The 16,675-nt window shown below is 39.9% G+C and overlaps 2 protein-coding genes across 3 annotated transcripts; both read left to right on the forward strand.

Annotated features, from left to right (window-relative positions):
• The first annotated feature begins 1,968 nt into the window (after window positions 1–1,968).
• On the forward strand, window positions 1,969–10,217 carry dhx33 (DEAH (Asp-Glu-Ala-His) box polypeptide 33). The gene is made up of 12 exons (XM_044223499.1): window positions 1,969–2,366; window positions 2,703–2,863; window positions 3,473–3,700; window positions 3,924–4,094; window positions 4,409–4,594; window positions 4,887–4,998; window positions 5,757–5,916; window positions 6,074–6,162; window positions 6,250–6,377; window positions 6,553–6,756; window positions 6,868–6,954; window positions 8,547–10,217. The coding sequence occupies exons 1-12, from the start codon at window positions 2,156–2,158 to the stop codon at window positions 8,853–8,855; spliced, it is 2,046 nt and encodes a 681-aa protein (XP_044079434.1). The 5' UTR covers window positions 1,969–2,155; the 3' UTR covers window positions 8,856–10,217.
• A 1,140-nt stretch (window positions 10,218–11,357) lies between these two features.
• LOC122888737 (complement component 1, q subcomponent binding protein) lies at window positions 11,358–16,250 on the forward strand. 2 transcript variants are annotated; one of them, XM_044223516.1, is made up of 7 exons: window positions 11,358–11,756; window positions 14,502–14,652; window positions 14,738–14,828; window positions 14,991–15,086; window positions 15,196–15,321; window positions 15,429–15,570; window positions 15,900–16,250. In XM_044223516.1, coding segments are annotated over exons 1-7 (861 nt in total). In that variant the 5' UTR covers window positions 11,358–11,503; the 3' UTR covers window positions 15,902–16,250. The 2 variants fall into 2 exon arrangements, with proteins under 2 accessions (XP_044079451.1, XP_044079450.1); XM_044223515.1 differs by having other exon boundaries at window positions 15,429–16,250.
• Window positions 16,251–16,675: the final 425 nt, after the last annotated feature.

Raw genomic sequence — 16,675 nt, forward strand, 5'->3', positions numbered from 1 at the left:
GAACTGTGAACAGACCATATGCAGCAGACACAGAGACAATCTGCATCTGGCTCTCGAAGCTGATTTACAGTATGTCTGATTGTGAGGTAAGTGTTGCCCTCTGGTGGCTGCGTCAAAGATAAGCAACACAGTCGTGACCATTTTGTCAGGGCCCAAAATGTATCAGATAAGATTTAAAATGCCTAAACAAAAACAACTCAAACAAAGAAATAAAGTGACATACAAGACACATTGTGATATGCATTTCATTTTTATGTATGCATTTACTTTGTCATAATTAAATGAAAAACATATATTAAAATGAAAATTATTTTGCTTTTCGTCTTTAATAACTGAATCAATTGTTTTCCACTGTGACATGAATTTTCAATGGCACAGAAATGGATTGTGTTGCTGGAAGCTGCTCAATCAGACATTTAGAGGCATCTTCTGGGCGGAAGTGCTGACAGCTTGTTAGTGTTAGCTAGCTAGCATTAGCCAACAATAAACACTGACCGGTTTAATGGAAGAAGATAAGCTAATGCTAATAGATGCCCGCAAGGACTACTGACAGTCAACTGTCACTGTCATTTTTGTTCTGACAACACAACAAAGTACTAAATTTCAGAAAATTACAGTAAGAAGAGACCTAATGTGAGTGCCCTTTTGTATCTGTAAGTTATTTATTTAACTGGCAAAAAGTTCTAGACTTTCTGCTTTTATTAATAATAATAATGCACTGCAAAATTCATCCATCCTGCAATCTCACATTCAGCCTTTCAGCCAGGCAATTCTAGCATTAACTTGTCCTCCTCTATTAAACCACTCAGTGTTTACTACCTAACACAAGCTAAATAACACTAATTAGCTGTTAACACTTGATGAGCCATCAGATAATCCCTCTAAATGTCTGTTTATACAACTTCCTGCAGCACAATCCATCCCGTAAACCTGCAGCTGAGTCAATTACATATGGAACTAAATGTACAGTAAATAGAAGTGTCCATACAGCCAGTAGCCCACAGGAAGCTGTTGTAATGTGAAAGGCTGTCTGTCAGGGCCATAGACTGTATATAAAGATGGACACATGACAACTCCCCAAAAGGAGTTGGACAGTTCATTTTGGCATTCACAATGCATTTTCACTTCAAAAAAGAAAAAGCTCTCTTGCACCCATAGATCTATTAAGGAGAACTGTGTTCCATTCATGAAAGTTCCTCACTAGGTGCTAAAAAAGCCTCCGCGGTCTTCCCATAGACTGTATAAGTGTCTTCTTCATGCTTTTGTGTTTTTTGGCCCATGGAGCATGCGCACTAGAGTCTAACTCCAGCCAAGCTGGTTGAGAACATCATTAAAATGTATTTGTTTTACAGACACTACTTTTTCAATGATTGTGCATAGTGTATGGGAAAAATGCTCTCTGAGCCAGTGTGCGTCACATGATGATCCCGCAAGGTGCAATACCCTGTGTGGTCACTAAGCCAAAATCTAAATAATTCAGTGGGGCTTTATTGGCATGGGAAACAGACTTGAACATTGCTTAAGCAAGTGTAAAATAAAAAACATATACGTTTTCAATGTTGTGATTTGATTTTAAGTTGGCATGGAAAATTAATGTCACCACGAAAAACTATTTATTCAGTTATTAAAGACAAAATGCTAAATAATAGTCATTTTAAATTTGATTTTTCATTTAATTATGACACAGTAAATGCATACATAAAAACAGAAATATATTGCATTTCACTTTATTTCTTTATGTAATTAGTTTTTATTTAGATTTCAAATCTTCCGTAGAGATGGTTAAGACAGATGAGTAATATTTCAGAAATTAATATAGTAATAACATTGCAATCAAATGGTGTGATTGGAACATTATACACCACCATGAACAATGTGCTTGTATGAAGCAAACCTCCGCGATTTACCTGTGAATGTACCTGACAGTCCTTACTCGGGTGAAATTTCACATAGTGACCAATGACGTCAAACATCTGCGCCGAATATTACCACGTGGGGACGTTTTTGCAAAGGTAGCAAAACATCCGCAGTGACGCTTGCTTGTCTGCCAGTGAGCATGGCATGTAAAAAAACTTTTTTTGTTTGCTTTTGACATTAAAAGAATTTCAAGAAAGAGCCGCAAAGGTTTTGCTAACGGAGTCACTTTTTCTAGACCATGCCCCACGACCCCGACCCTCCTCCGGCTAAAAAATTCAAGCCGGGGTCTGTTTTTTTCCGTCTCGATAAGAATAAACCTGGAATGCTGCTGCCTAGAAAGGGAAATGCAGCCACTCCAATAGAAGTCCAGAGGAAACAGCTTCCAATCTACCAGGCGAAACCTCAGCTACTGAACCAGCTGAGACAGCTTCACAATGCTATTCTCATAGGTAATACCCTCACAGCTACACAGCTAATACTATTCGTTAGCCGTTGATGTGCGACTTAATTAAAGGGAAAATCTACTCTGAAATACAAGTATGTTGTCTGCTCTGTAATATTGTATAGCTCAGATTTTAACTTATAAATGTCAGCAAATATCTGTCAGATTCACAGCAGTAAACCCTATTTAAGTGATTGTTATAGCATGTTTGAAGCATGTTTCCAATAAGTGCCCTGTACCACAGCTAGGTGAACATCTTTCTCAGAAAATGTCAATTTCTACTCTACAGATTTATAGTGTAGCATCTGTTTCTAACTTTTAGCCATTCTCTCTGATACACCAGGGGAGACCGGCTCTGGGAAGACTACTCAGATCCCTCAGTATCTGTATGAGGCCGGCATCGGACGACAGGGCATCATTGCCATCACTCAGCCCCGTCGAGTTGCTGCAGTCTCTCTGGCAGGAAGGGTGGCAGAGGAGAAGAGGACTCAGCTCGGCAAGCTGGTATGCACAACAGACAGATTTCCCACATACCTACTTAGTCTAGTCTTTAAAATATAGGCTTAAAGGTGCCCTGTGGGGGTTTCTTGACAAAAAAACAAAACAAACAAAAGTTATGTTTACATTCATTTTGAACATTTCAAATCCTGTATTGTTTTCATCTATGTTCACTAGCTTGCAGTCTTCTTCTTCCCTGCCTTTGTTGGCACATTCCTACATTTCTTGGCGCATTACCAGCCACCTGTGTCAGTGGAATAGTGTGAAATGGTTGGCAGGAATTTGTAATCGTCACCCTCGTGCGTGCGTGTGCATCCTCGTGCACGCACACGGAATAAACAAAACAGGGACCCACTCATAGAAAAACAGCTGCATAGCACTACTAGAGGTCAAAAACACTGCAGGGAAACTTTAATCAACAGTATAATAATTTTCATTGTATGTATGTTGTATGTTGTTGTAATAAACTTTGAACTATTCTGTGGCACAAGCTCTATACTAATATGCTGAATGCATTTTGATGATGGGTATTTGACTCGATATAGTAGTATCAGTACTTAATAAGTTGAAGTCGTACTGGGCTGTTTATAGTAAATCAACAAACCTTCTTTTCAGGTCGGTTACACAGTGCGCTTTGAGGATGTCACCTCCTCTGAGACAAAGTTGAAGTTCATGACAGATGGCATGCTTCTGCGTGAGGCCATCGGAGACCCCTTACTGCTGCGCTATACTGTGGTGGTCCTGGATGAAGCCCATGAGCGCACCGTGCACACTGATGTGCTGTTCGGCGTGGTTAAGACTGCTCAACGCAGGCGCAGAGAACTTAATAAGATTCCCCTGAAGGTAGGTGGACAGTTCCAGTTCCTGGCTTCAATGAGATATTTGACTTTTATAGAAAACACTGGGCTAATCCCTTCACTGCATCTGCTCATGAGAGAAAAAGCTTGCTCTCCATGAATTTCTGTGAGCTCATTTCCTGCTACTGCTGTGTAGATCTGTTTAAGCATCTCCTTATATTCAGTCAAATCCCAAAGTGCAGCTTCTTTCTTCTGTGTAACCTGCACAGGTCATAGTGATGTCAGCCACAATGGATGTGGATTTGTTCTCTGAGTACTTCAACAAGTCGCCTGTGCTCTACCTGGAAGGCAGGCAGCATCCCATTCAGATCTACTACACCAAGCAGGCCCAGTCAGACTATCTGCAGGCTGCTCTCGTCTCTGTCTTCCAGATCCATCAGGTAGTCTTCAATATTTGTGGAGAGAAAACTCTTGTATTAATTAATTGTTGTACTGGGTTAGTGATGTCTTAGTTTTTCTAATGTATTGTATTTTTTTATTGCAATTGAATGCAAGGGACCCTGACAAATACGATTTTTCTTATTTAAGCACAGGTGTGTAATCTGTTGTATTGCCAAAAAAATAGACTATGCTTCCTTTAGCAGTATAAGAAACACAAACCTGTGGGCAAACAGCGTTCCTCGGTGCATGCTCATGTATTGTGATGATTCTTCTAGACACTGTAACAGAACGTGGTGTTGTTGTTTGCGCACAGGAGGCTCCTCCGTCCCACGATATCTTAGTCTTCATGACGGGTCAGGAGGAGATCGAGGCTCTGGCGAGGACATGTCGGGACATCGCCAAGCATCTGCCTGATGGCTGTGGTCCCATGGTAGTTATCCCTTTGTACGCGTCGCTGCCCCCAGTACAGCAGCTCAGGGTCTTCCAGCCAGCTCCCAAGGTAAAGGCAACAGTAAACATGCAGGAGATACAAAGTTCCACAGAGTAGTGTAGACAAAGAGACATGTTTCTGAAAAAATAGCCTCATTGGTTTCTGAAATCTGTGCACTGCTGTTCTCAACTGTGTTTCTGTTTCTGAGATGTCTGGCATTGTTTTAGCTTTATTGCTACTTTAAAGTGCCACATAATAGTGCCTTGTTTTCTTGTCAGTGGGGAGCTATATGTATCATAGTCTAATTATGCTGTATTATTGTATACGTCATACAGAATGTTATCTTTTCTACCTTTTTCAGGGATGTAGGAAGGTCATCCTCTCAACCAACATTGCCGAGACGTCAGTCACAATCTCTGGGATCAAATACGTCATAGACACAGGGATGGTGAAGGCCAAACGTTTCAATCCTGGTTAGATGATTCAGTCATCACACACAGACACACACACACATTCTCATTTCAGTATTAACTTTAACACAGCATTCTATTGGAATATCATGAAACACCTAATAATGACTAGGGCCTTTAATCACAGAAAAAGAGGCAACCAAGTTTTGATCACAGGCTGGCCGTTATTTCCTTTGGAAATACAAAAAAAGCAAAGATTAGAGAAAAGTCCAAAAAATGAATCCAAATTTGTGAAGCAGAAGACTAAACACAAGCTTACCCCTGGACTAAACTAGCTAACTGTATATACAGTATTTAAAACTAGCACCACCTCAACCAGCTACAACAGTAAACAACTTCTGTACTTTTACTTCAGTAATGCAGGACTTTTGCTTGTAATGGAGTCATTTTATATTATTGTATTGGAACTTTTAATTAAGTAAATGTTCCAAGTACTTCCTCCACCTCTGACAGTAGCTAGCATGTAAAAGTGATACAAATTATTGCCATTCTTATATATATCTTAAATTATTGAGCTGCACAAATGTATACGATTACCTGGTTATAACTTTACTCTACAAATCAATTTACTCTTCACGAGATTTCAATACGTGTACAATAAGTGTTTAAAATTGGATCCCTCTTTTAACTGTAACAAATACCTAGCAATTACAACCTCCAAACCATAACAGCAAAAATGCATTATATTTATAACACAAATAGTATCTTGTTGTTTTTTATTTAGCTATTTTGCTCTCATCTAATTGTACCTGTGTTCTCAGACAGTGGGCTGGAGGTGCTGGCAGTGCAGCGGGTTTCTAAAGCCCAGGCGTGGCAGCGAGCGGGCCGGGCTGGCCGGGAGGACTCAGGCTCCTGCTATCGTCTCTATACTGAGCAGGAATTTGACAACCTCATCCCTATGACTGTGCCTGAGATCCAGAGGTACTGCAGTGCTCCTTTTTTCTTCGTACAGATCATAAAGCTCACCTAGTGCTGATCTGCAGGACTCTGAGTCTCTCCCACATGTTGATTTATTTAGGTCAGTGTGATTGAATGGCCTGTTCTGTTGTTTCTTTTCCTGTGTGTGTGTGTGCTGCAGGTGCAATTTAGCCAGCGTGATGCTGCAGCTCATGGCTCTAGGGATTCCAGATGTGATGAATTTTGATTTCATGTCCAAGCCTTCTCCAGGTAAATGCTATTGATCATGAATCACTATGCACCTCAGGTCATCCAGGAGCGTTGCTAGGTCGTAGTAACCTGTTGTGTTTATCCCAGAGGCCGTTCGATCTGCTGTGGAGCATTTAGAGCTGCTGGGAGCTGTAGAGAGGAAGGAGGGGCAGGTTTTCCTCACTGCTCTGGGAAAGAAGATGGCAAGCTTCCCTCTGGAGCCTAGATATGCCAAGGTAAAAAAAAAAGTGCTGGAAAACGCATAGCATTATACGAATAGATACTGTATCGTGGGGTTCTGACAAAAAGTGACAGCCTGTAGCCCACAGACACAGTGCCACATGGGTTACACGCGTAACCCAGATAGAATTTAGTGTAACACTTCCCTGCCTTGTTTGCTCCGTCTCACAGACCATCCTGTTGTCTCCCGACTACTCCTGTTCTGAGGAGATTTTGAGCATAGTATCTCTGCTATCAGTGGACACTGTACTGTATAACCCTCCTGCCCGGCGGGAAGATGTGCTTGCTGTGCGCAAGAAGTTCAGCTCCAGCGAAGGAGACCACATGACACTGCTCAACATTTACAGAGCGTTCAAGAAAGTCAGTGGTAATAAGGTGAGTAAAGATGGATGAAAGGGGAAGAAAATGTATGTCACTAAGCAAAATCCAGAAATCAAATTATGTTGCTGAGCTCCCGCGTAATCTGTTATATGTCTGCTGTTAAAGGAGTGGTGTCGGGAGAACTTTGTCAACAGCAGGAACATGGGTCTGGTGAAAGAGGTCCAGGCACAACTCAAAGATATCTGCCTTAAGGTACACATCTGAAAATCCTTATGAATACTGTGTGTGATGTGAATGTTCTGTGTATGGCTGGGCAATATCAACTGCAATCAATATCACAATTAATTGTCACATTTACCTCAGTAACAATTAATGATACAATATCTTATTAGATACAGATTCTCCATCTTTAAGTATTTGTTAAAAACACTTACACAAAAACTTTTGCAACTATCAAAATAAGTCATATCAGGCTTATGAATAGATATGAATAACACTTTTTTATGGCTGCTATTATCTCATTCCATCTGCGGGATGTTTTAGGGTGTGGAGTGACATTATTATAATAATTTCAATTGTGTAATGAACTGCTGCGTCAGCCTCCAGACTGTTGTCAGGAAGCACAGTGGAGACTCCTTTACTACTCCAAGGCGATGTTTCTTTTTTGTATACATATGTGCATATGCCTTTTATAAGAGAGCGAGTCTGAGAGACAGTAGAGAGACGAAGAAAAGATGGAGGGAGGTCTCTAGCCGGACTTGAACCGGGGATTTTGTGGTTCATGGTTGGCATCTTAAAGGGAAACTCCACAGCCTTTTGTGTCTCCAGACGGAGCTGTGTGAAGTCTGATAAATTGCCTCAATGTGATGTCACTTGAGTCAGTGTCAGTTGGGGCTGAAGACTAGAAGTTTGAAAATGAAATAAATCTGGGGGTGTGGAGATAGAAAGAGGTGATCTTACCAGACCTCTGTATCCCGCTCCTCATCTCTGCTTGAGGCTACATTAGCCGCTACTAGCATAAAACACCCGAACCACCGTCCGAAATATTGGTGGTCGAGTTGCAATGTAGGTTTTGACAAGGAAGAAGAATGTGTGGAATAGAGAAGATGGTATCTCTGGTTCTGCTGCATCGATTTTGATCCTTTTACCAAACTGTCCATCGTGAGTGAGTACTCTTTAAACCCCTAAGCCACAGGGATGCCCCTAACTTTGGGTTAACCCCCTAACTAGCATTTATTAGCTCTAGCATTTATTTTCTGACAAACTGTACATTGACTGTTACATTCACGGCTTACTGCTAACTGACTCCACTCCAACCCACGTGGTTAATTACTTTGCTTAAAACTGCTAGGTGGTACAATACTTACTCGACTTACTAAATCAACCCACACAGCAAACGCTGACTGGTTTTGTTCTTAGGCCTATAGATGTAGATTTGTTGTACTTTCAAGGTGTAGGCCACAGCCTGTATGAAGGACTGAATTTATCGAACGTACCGATGTGACAGAAGTTAGGTCGGGGAGAGACTCATAATGTCGGTTTCAGTAAGTTTTCGATTAATTGCCCAGCCCCAGTTCTTTGTGCAGATGATGCACCATGAAAGTGACTGTGATATGAAGGTATACAAAAAGTCTTCTAAACATTTGTGATTTTTATTTGTTTTTTATAAACATGTATATTTGCTTCATAAAACAGCCAACAGTGGCACGATATCAAGTTCTTATGCCAGCAGTTGTGGTGGAACTAGGTCTCGTTTTGGATCCCAGCAGTACAGACAGCAGCCCATTTGACCCTATTGATAACTAAATACAGTAACACGACCTGTTCTGTGTTGATTTAACCAGCTGAATTTGAAGCTGGAGTCATGTGGAGCGGACACAGGGAACGTTCGCCGCTGCCTCGCCCACGGGATGTTCGTCAACGCTGCGGAGCTACAACCTGATGGCAGCTATTTAGCTCTGGACACCCACCAGCCTGTGACCATCCACCCCTCCTCCGTCCTTTTCCAGGCCAAGCCAGCATACGTGGTCTTCAATGAGCTGCTGCACACCTCCCGCTGCTACATGAGAGACCTGTGTTTGGTGGATGCCGACTGGCTGCTGGATGCAGCACCAGAGTACTTTGGCCGCAAACTCCGACCCACCAAGAGCTAACCAACAGAAAAATAGGACTGAAGTAAATCTCTGCAAGGACATCTTCCTCAAATCACCCAGTGACGATAAACCTGGAAAATATATTCTCTTCACAAAGCTGAATTTGGATAAAGACATTTATTGATTTCATACAAGTGCAAATTAGAGCAGAACACTTTCTGTGTAGTAAACTCACTACCTCCCAGTTGACAAGCATTTGGCACGTGTCACTGCAGCAGAAATCTGCATATTGAGGCCTCACTACTTTGACTTCCTGTAAGACTGTCATTCAGATTTTATAAACTGTTTCTTCTGCCTGATAATATTTCATTTTGTCATTTGGCCACCTGTTTAATACCTAAAAAAAAAAAAAAGTCTTTTTGAGGTGCCATGCATTAATTCTTTCAACATTTGCATGCATTTTAACAGCCCAGATAACCTCACAGGAGCACAGTTCTTCAAATAAGCAATGTGTTAATTTCACAAAATATTGTACTTAATTGTTAAGCCACCTACCCAACAAGATTCAGAAAACTTTAGTAGGCGGTTGTTATTTTCAGCGTAGTTTTGAATAATAGTAAGGATTTAATTTTATTTGCCTCTGAAATGTTAGCTTCTCAGAAGCTAAGAAAACAAGTCTTATCTTGAGCTTTTCCAATATATTTTTTTTGGTTTATACAAAGTGGTCTTAAAGGGTTTTATATATGCAAGGATAGTAGATTTGTCTTAATCTATGAGGTTATGTAATTATAAAAAAAAAACATGAAAATCACCAAAGTTAAAATGAGGTTTTTACATGTCACAGTGACATGATTTCACTTTGATAATTACTCTACATGCAGCACCCATCTTGTTATCGTGTGCATGCCTTTTTTCACATCCTTGATTATATCACCAGTTCCCCAAATACATGCACATCAGGAGAAGTAGCATGCCTTATTCTCCAGGTTCTACTCTTTGTGATTGTATGTTACCTCTGTACAGACTAACTACAGATGTATGCTGACAACAACTGTATGCAATGCATGGAGATTATAGTTAAGGATCTGATCCCTCAGGTCTTTGATACTTTGTAGAATCATCACCATGTTGAGGAATAGGATGGATGCTCCTCTTGTCTTTTTTACGCTGGACTCAGGATTGTACAATATACACTGTAACCTGAATAAATAACAAACAATTTCTAACTTTTAAAAATGCCAAACAACAAATGCATCTGGGGTTGCTGTAGAGAATCGTCAGACTATGTTATAAAGAGGCTGTATGTTCAGTGTTTGAATCTCTGACAGATCATGCTGCCCATGTCACAAAGGAAAAGTAGACAATTTAAGATCTGCATGTTATGAAGTTTGTAAGATTAAATGCACGCCTTTGATGAATTTATTATGAGTATATTTAATATAATTTGTTGTTTGTCAAGTATATAACCACTATTGATATAATTTGTAATAAAAATCCAGTCGAAATGTGGAGAGTAAAGATTCAGAGGCACAGTAACAGTCCCATAGATCTGTGAGTGTCTGTTAAAGAGCTGCTGGAACACATCAGACCTGAAAGCATTCAAAATTAGTGTTGGAGAGTCTTTTGGATGTTACAGAAAGCATAACACTCCTAATTCCAGCCATTGTTATTTAGTCATAGTTAAATTGACACATTTCCAAATTATGCAACATCAGATTAACAGACAATTAATACTTTAGTGCGGTGTATTGATGAATTAAACAGAGCACTGAGATGTATGTTCAGTGTTTACAACAAATCATACATCATCGTTTCCATGATCTGATGACAAATGAGACATTTCACTGATTTGTTTTATTAGGACAAAGAACAACTTACTTTTGAAGTCATGTGTACCAGGTGAAACTCAGGAGGGGAAGATGCAGAAATGCATGACCCGACACATGATGGCCAACCATCCAGCAGTTGTAATTAAATATTGTTTTTAATAAAAGCCCTGGGTTAGTTGTTTGAAAACAGCTCCATCTTCTGGCAGCAGGGCGTCATGCCTAAATAATGCAACCGATTCACCTCATTATGCTGAAAATCAAACTTTACTTGGAATGATGCAACCCTTTCCTCTGGGATGTCCATGTGCACTTTATCCAGAAACTGATTTTATGTCATGGATTTTGGATTTGATGGTGTAGCAGATCACTACATGAGACAGCCTGTCCCTGTTGTGATCATGCAGACCTTATTTAGATCTATGTGTACTCTCGTCTCTTGTGGACAGATGCTGCATTTGCTTTTTTATCATAGGGAGTCATGGGCTTGTGGTGTTGTTTCAGAGGAAGAGAGACAGATATAAAACCTATGGCCGTCCTTTTATCAAGCCACAGGGGGCGCTATAGGTTTGACATATGGACATATCATCAGCTATACCTTTTAAAAATATAATTTACTCTATTAGATTCGATTAGACTCGTCATTCAAATGATATAAATACCGTCGTCTTTGGGATTTTCTTAAGATAAAAGCATTTATTTATTTCGCTTTTAAAGTATTACTTCCGGTGCAAATGTGATAGTTATGATAGGTCAATGTGTCCTTCCACACGTGTTTTCTGTCATCTTCCAGAAGCAGCCGTAACGGGGAGCTAGGCGGTTTTTGTGAGCTGTCGAACTAATTTATTCTGTCGTTACACGCCTTAATATTTCTATAAAGTCATGCTAAAGTCAGTTGTCCGTGCGGTGGGAGCCGCTGTTCGCCTTTCTTCAGCCACCACGTCCACAGCCCGAGCTCTGCCACTCAGCTGCCCGACACTGCGCTCTCCAAGTTCGGCAACAACCCGGCCCTTCACCCGGTCTCTCTGGATGCTGAATAACAACGGAGCCTCGTCAGGATACAGGCCAAAACTGTTTAGTTCAAAAGCGTTGAATCCCTCAGTATCGTGTGGATGTGGAGGACTGCACACAGAAGGTAACATTTGATGTAGAAGTCCTTATATAAGCTAGCTAACGTTAGCTTGCCTCGTAACAGTGCAATGTTGCATGGGGAGAGAGCAACACGCTTAGCTGTTCAGAGAAGACCTCATGTCAAAATGTTACTCAGTTAACCGTGACTATTTTCATTTCCTTGAACACAATTCATTTGGGTCTTTTGCCTGACAGACATGAAGTCAGCACTCACATCTACGACCCAAAAAACAGCGTTTGAATCCTCTCACTGCAAACAGCTAAGTTAGCATTCACCTTGAAAGATACGTGCAGTGGTCGTCACCAGAAGTGAAAAGTTAATGGTTAAGCTAAAAAAACAAACAAACAGCAACAACAACAACAACAAAAAAAACATTTGTTCAAAGAAGCTGTCATTTTGTGTGGTATGGTGTTGACATGTGAATTAGCATGATGAGTATCCAGGTTGAGGTTTAAAGGTCAACCACTGGAAGACTGATGAAAGTGATGGACGTCAATGATGTTTATATTAACAATTTTAATTACACCGTTCATTCTTCTGCATTCTATTAAGTTGATCAAACTAATCATCAGCCTGTGCTTATCATGTTGAACAGTTAGGGGTGGGTGATATGACCTAAAAATTATATCACGTTTTTTTTAACCTTTTTATTTATTGAGGGAAGTTTAACTGAGAGGACGCCTCTCTTTTGCAGGAATGGCCTGATCACATTCGCATTTCTTTACGGTGAAGGTTTTGTTACAAAACTAAAAGGGAGACTCTACTCAAAACATGATTCTACCTCTTTTCACCCTATTAGCAATGTAAGGGAACATATCTTAAGAAAGGGGGGAAAAATGTAATTTAAAATTTTTAGTGGCTCCAAATAGGAATGAAAATGAGGAATAGTGTGGTAGGTATATAGGTATGTGTTTTGGGAGGAGTAGCCTGCCTCATAATGGAGGTTAATTAGTAAATGTAATGTGATTCATTCTCAGAGTTAGACAAGGGGTAGGATTAGGCATCTCAACAGCATTTATTTGGCAGAAAACCCAAAGTATATTATATAAGTACAATAGTCAGTGTACCACAGCAGCAACAGACACACACATACAGCAGCGGCTGTGGTCTGCCTCTGTAACCAGATTACATCACAGCCACCTACGAAAAAAGACATTTAATCAGCTGTTAGGTGAACACAGCGCGTGCACGTGTATGGGAACCAGTTAGTTTGAAAACCAGCTGGGACATAACACCGGCGAGAGCAGAGGGGGCTTTCGTGTACCAACAAAGCCAGCTGAGCTTGCGATGCAGTATGAAGTTCCACAAAAAGCAACGGGGGGAAAAACAGTTTCCCACATCCAGCCTACTACTCTGGTTATTTAACTGGCTTCAAATGAGGCTCCCAGCCTGGGGGAGTACAATAGATGGTAGCCACATTAGCCCCATGCTAATGCCAAGTTCAACAGGCTAACCTGCAAAATATACAGTAAAGCAACATAAAAATGGTTAAAAAGCTTTCAAGTTTAAAGCTGGTATCGATCCATCCCTGAGCTTCAGTTTTGAAGCGAATCCTGCTTTGTACTGGCCCTCGTTGAGAAAGCACTCCAAAGTGAGATGGTTAAGTTTGGTTAACTGGCACACCCAGAAGAGTTTTCCAGTTGTTGTGCGTAGGGCTGCACTTAACGATTATTTTTATTTTTAATCTAACGACTAATTTGTCGATTATTCAAATTTTTTAATTACTTGAGTATTATAACAATTAAGTTACCCAAAATAAATATCAAAAACTTGTCTCATTAATATTTCAATATTTTATTCAATCATTTTCTCTTAAAAACAAACAAATGTAACAAGAAACATTATGCACTGCAGGGTATCATTCTGCAACAAAAAATATATTTGTCTATTTAAAATATTATAATATTTGAAAGAATAAATTAATATATTACCCCATTTCTAGTAGGTTATTTCTTATGTCACCATTTTAATTTTACTTAATTCACCACCTTATTTTAGTGTTTACTCACAAACTACTTTAATCTTTTTGTGTTGGTATTTGCAGCCAACAACAGAGAAATTGGCGTGCTTTGCTCGTAACGTTACGTTCCACATCTTCATGTTACCGAAGTCTGCGTTAGCGAGGAAAATAGTAGTTACTGGATGTAACTCCAGTTCTATGAGTACGTGCGTAGCCCTCTACCTGCATGTTATCGCAGCCACAGTAAAGCACATTACTTTTAATATGCTAAAAGATTTATCACGGTAATGACGGTATTGCAAAATCCATGGCGTGGCAGAACGTGACACCGGTGACGAAACCGGTATACCGCCCACTCCTAATAGTTAAGTTTCTTCTTTCAGTTGCCCAAAAATGAATTAAGGTAGTAAAACAAAAGCTTAGTAGCATTGTGTGCACTGTGTGGTAGTAACTACATGATGAAACGCTGGCAAGGCATAAGCCAACATCAGGACTCGCAGTGAAAAGTTACACATTAAAGTTGTCAGAGAGAAATAAGTGTTCTTGGTATAAACTTGTCAAACCAAGAGCACCTAATAGAAACCTGGGAATGTTGCCGTGTAGGCATGCCAGCTGGAGACTGAGAGGGAAGGTTTCCTTGAAAGCTTTCTGAAAGCAGTTAGAATCCAGTGACTTGGGATAAAGCCGAGCTAAGGAAACTTCAGGATGCTTCAGGAAGAGTAAAACTGGATTTTCCACTACACAAATTTTGTCATAAGTATCTAATCGGTTGTACCTTTTTTAAATAGGTGACAAAGCATTTGGCGATTTCCTGTCTGATGAAATCAAAGAGGAGAGAAAGATCCAGAAAAGCAAAAGCCTTCCTAAGATGTCTGGAGGATGGGAACTGGAGATGAACGGCACAGAGGCTAAACTCACAAGGAACGTTGCTGGAGAAAAGTAAGGCTGGCGCAGTTGGTGATTATCCAATCCTTGTTGATACCAGGGCACACTAATGAGCTCCTGGACTGTTTTCTTCTTACAGAGTCACTGTCACATTCAACGTCAATAACAGCATTCCTCCTAACTTTGAGGAAGAGGTAGAACAAGGACAGCACAAGTCAGCAGAAGAAGAGGTGAGTTACAACAAACCTGATGGTTTTAGAGATGTATGTAAAATGTAAGCAGTGATGATTGCATTGGCCTGGAAAATTGTGTTTTAAAACAGAAAGACTGATTAAAGCTGTTAACATTAAAATATGAACATTACATGATTATAATTCTGTTTCTCTTTACAGCCAGAAATTGTGTCAACACCCAACTTTGTTGTTGAAGTAACAAAACAGGCTTCGAAACATTCCCTGGTGTTCGACTGCCATTTTCCTGAAGACGAGGTAAGCATGTGAGATGTATAATATTGACACCGACAGCATGTCTCTGAGCTTTCTCTCTGACAGTTAAGTTTTTTGAGTTAAATAGAAAAGCTGGATTTGCATTTTGTAGATGAGCCGTGGTGAAGGAGAAGAGGAGAGCGACATCTTTGCCATTCGTGAGGTCAGTTTCCAGCCTGAGGGAGATTCAGACTGGAAGGAGACCAGCTATACCCTCAACACAGACTCTCTGGACTGGGTACGATCTGAGACTGGAAATAATAACACATAATAACAGTTAAGCTGATGATGGCTGTGTTTAACATCATTTTAACTGGTGACACCTTCATTGTTGTTGTTTCTCAGGCCCTGTATGACCACCTGATGGACTTCCTGGCTGACAGAGGGGTTGACAACACCTTTGCTGATGAACTGATGGAGCTGAGCACCGCCATGGAGCATCAAGAGTACATCAAGTTCCTGGAAGACCTCCAAGGCTTTGTCAAATGTAACTAATGTTAGATATAACCTAAATTTCACCTTTCTTTGATACAGATCCTGGCAAAGTTGGAGGTATAAATGTTGCAGCATTGATTGATTGATTGATTGATTGATACCTTTGGCACTCTAGAGAGACAGATGGTTACTTGCTTTAGTGTCTGTCACAGTGAGCCATGTTGCCAGCAGTTGTCACATTAATACTTGCAAATGTGTTCTCTTTGTCAAAATGTCAGTTTATTTTTATGTAACTTAAATTAAATATATGAAGACCATAAATAATGCAGGTCATGACAATGTGCAGAAACCATCATCCTAAGAAATGTCTCTCAATTTCAGAGATCCTGTCTGAAGTGCAGTGGATTGACATGGTCCGGTCAGTATTTGTGAATGTTCAACTATCCTAAAGCCAATAACAAGAAAATTTGTCAAGATGTGAAATCAAAACCAAAACTCAGTTTACAAAATCAGTCCTCACTTACAGTAAATGTATGTAACCGCTTCTGGTTTTACAACTTGACAATCCTGCTTTGAGTCTTACTTGTAGTTGGCTTGGCAAGGGAGTTCATGTTGACAAATATTGATTTGATTCTGTAAGACTATAAAATGTGGAGTCTAAATTTGAATGGCATACATCAGCATGTCTTCAGAGAAAGAAGGTCAATGTCCAATAAAACAGTTTGATATTAATGGATGATTTTATGTGTGTTTTTTTTTTTTTATGCCAAGTAAATCAGATCAAATTGCATTTGTTAGAACACAACGAAATACTAAAACATCAAAACTCTATGAATTTAGCCTAATTTGAGACTAACACAGTTTTAACTTCTGGGTTTCAGGCCTAAAGGAAACAGAGTGTAAGCTAAAGTTTAAAAATATATTTTAATCATATTTATGTTGTATAATATTTCTATATGATTAAGGGTAACTTAGGAATCTATGGAGGTTAAATATTTAAGCCAGGCCAGTATCTCTAAATGTTCAATTTGCAACATTTTCTCTGTTAATCATGGGTAAAAGTAAAAAGAAAAGGATGCATTGCATCTCTGCTCTACGGAAGCCCTGAGAGGCAAGTGAGACAGGAAAAATAATTCCTGTGTTTATGACTTAAGAAC

Source organism: Siniperca chuatsi, linkage group LG14 (genome assembly GCF_020085105.1).
Source record: "Siniperca chuatsi isolate FFG_IHB_CAS linkage group LG14, ASM2008510v1, whole genome shotgun sequence".
Taxonomy (NCBI): Eukaryota; Metazoa; Chordata; class Actinopteri; order Centrarchiformes; family Sinipercidae; genus Siniperca; species Siniperca chuatsi.

Excerpts from the sequence above, each read along its gene's own strand:
- LOC122888737 (XM_044223515.1), top strand. The coding sequence starts at position 11,504 with ATGCTAAAGTCAGTTGTCCGTGCGGTGGGAGCCGCTGTTCGCCTTTCT. Across the intron at positions 11,757-14,501 it reads TGGAGGACTGCACACAGAAG|GTGACAAAGCATTTGGCGAT; the intron begins GTAACATTTGAT and ends TTTTTTAAATAG. Across the intron at positions 14,829-14,990 it reads ACAAGTCAGCAGAAGAAGAG|CCAGAAATTGTGTCAACACC; the intron begins GTGAGTTACAAC and ends TTCTCTTTACAG.
- dhx33 (XM_044223499.1), top strand. The coding sequence starts at position 2,156 with ATGCCCCACGACCCCGACCCTCCTCCGGCTAAAAAATTCAAGCCGGGG. Across the intron at positions 2,367-2,702 it reads TCACAATGCTATTCTCATAG|GGGAGACCGGCTCTGGGAAG; the intron begins GTAATACCCTCA and ends CTGATACACCAG. Across the intron at positions 6,378-6,552 it reads TGGAGCCTAGATATGCCAAG|ACCATCCTGTTGTCTCCCGA; the intron begins GTAAAAAAAAAA and ends TCCGTCTCACAG.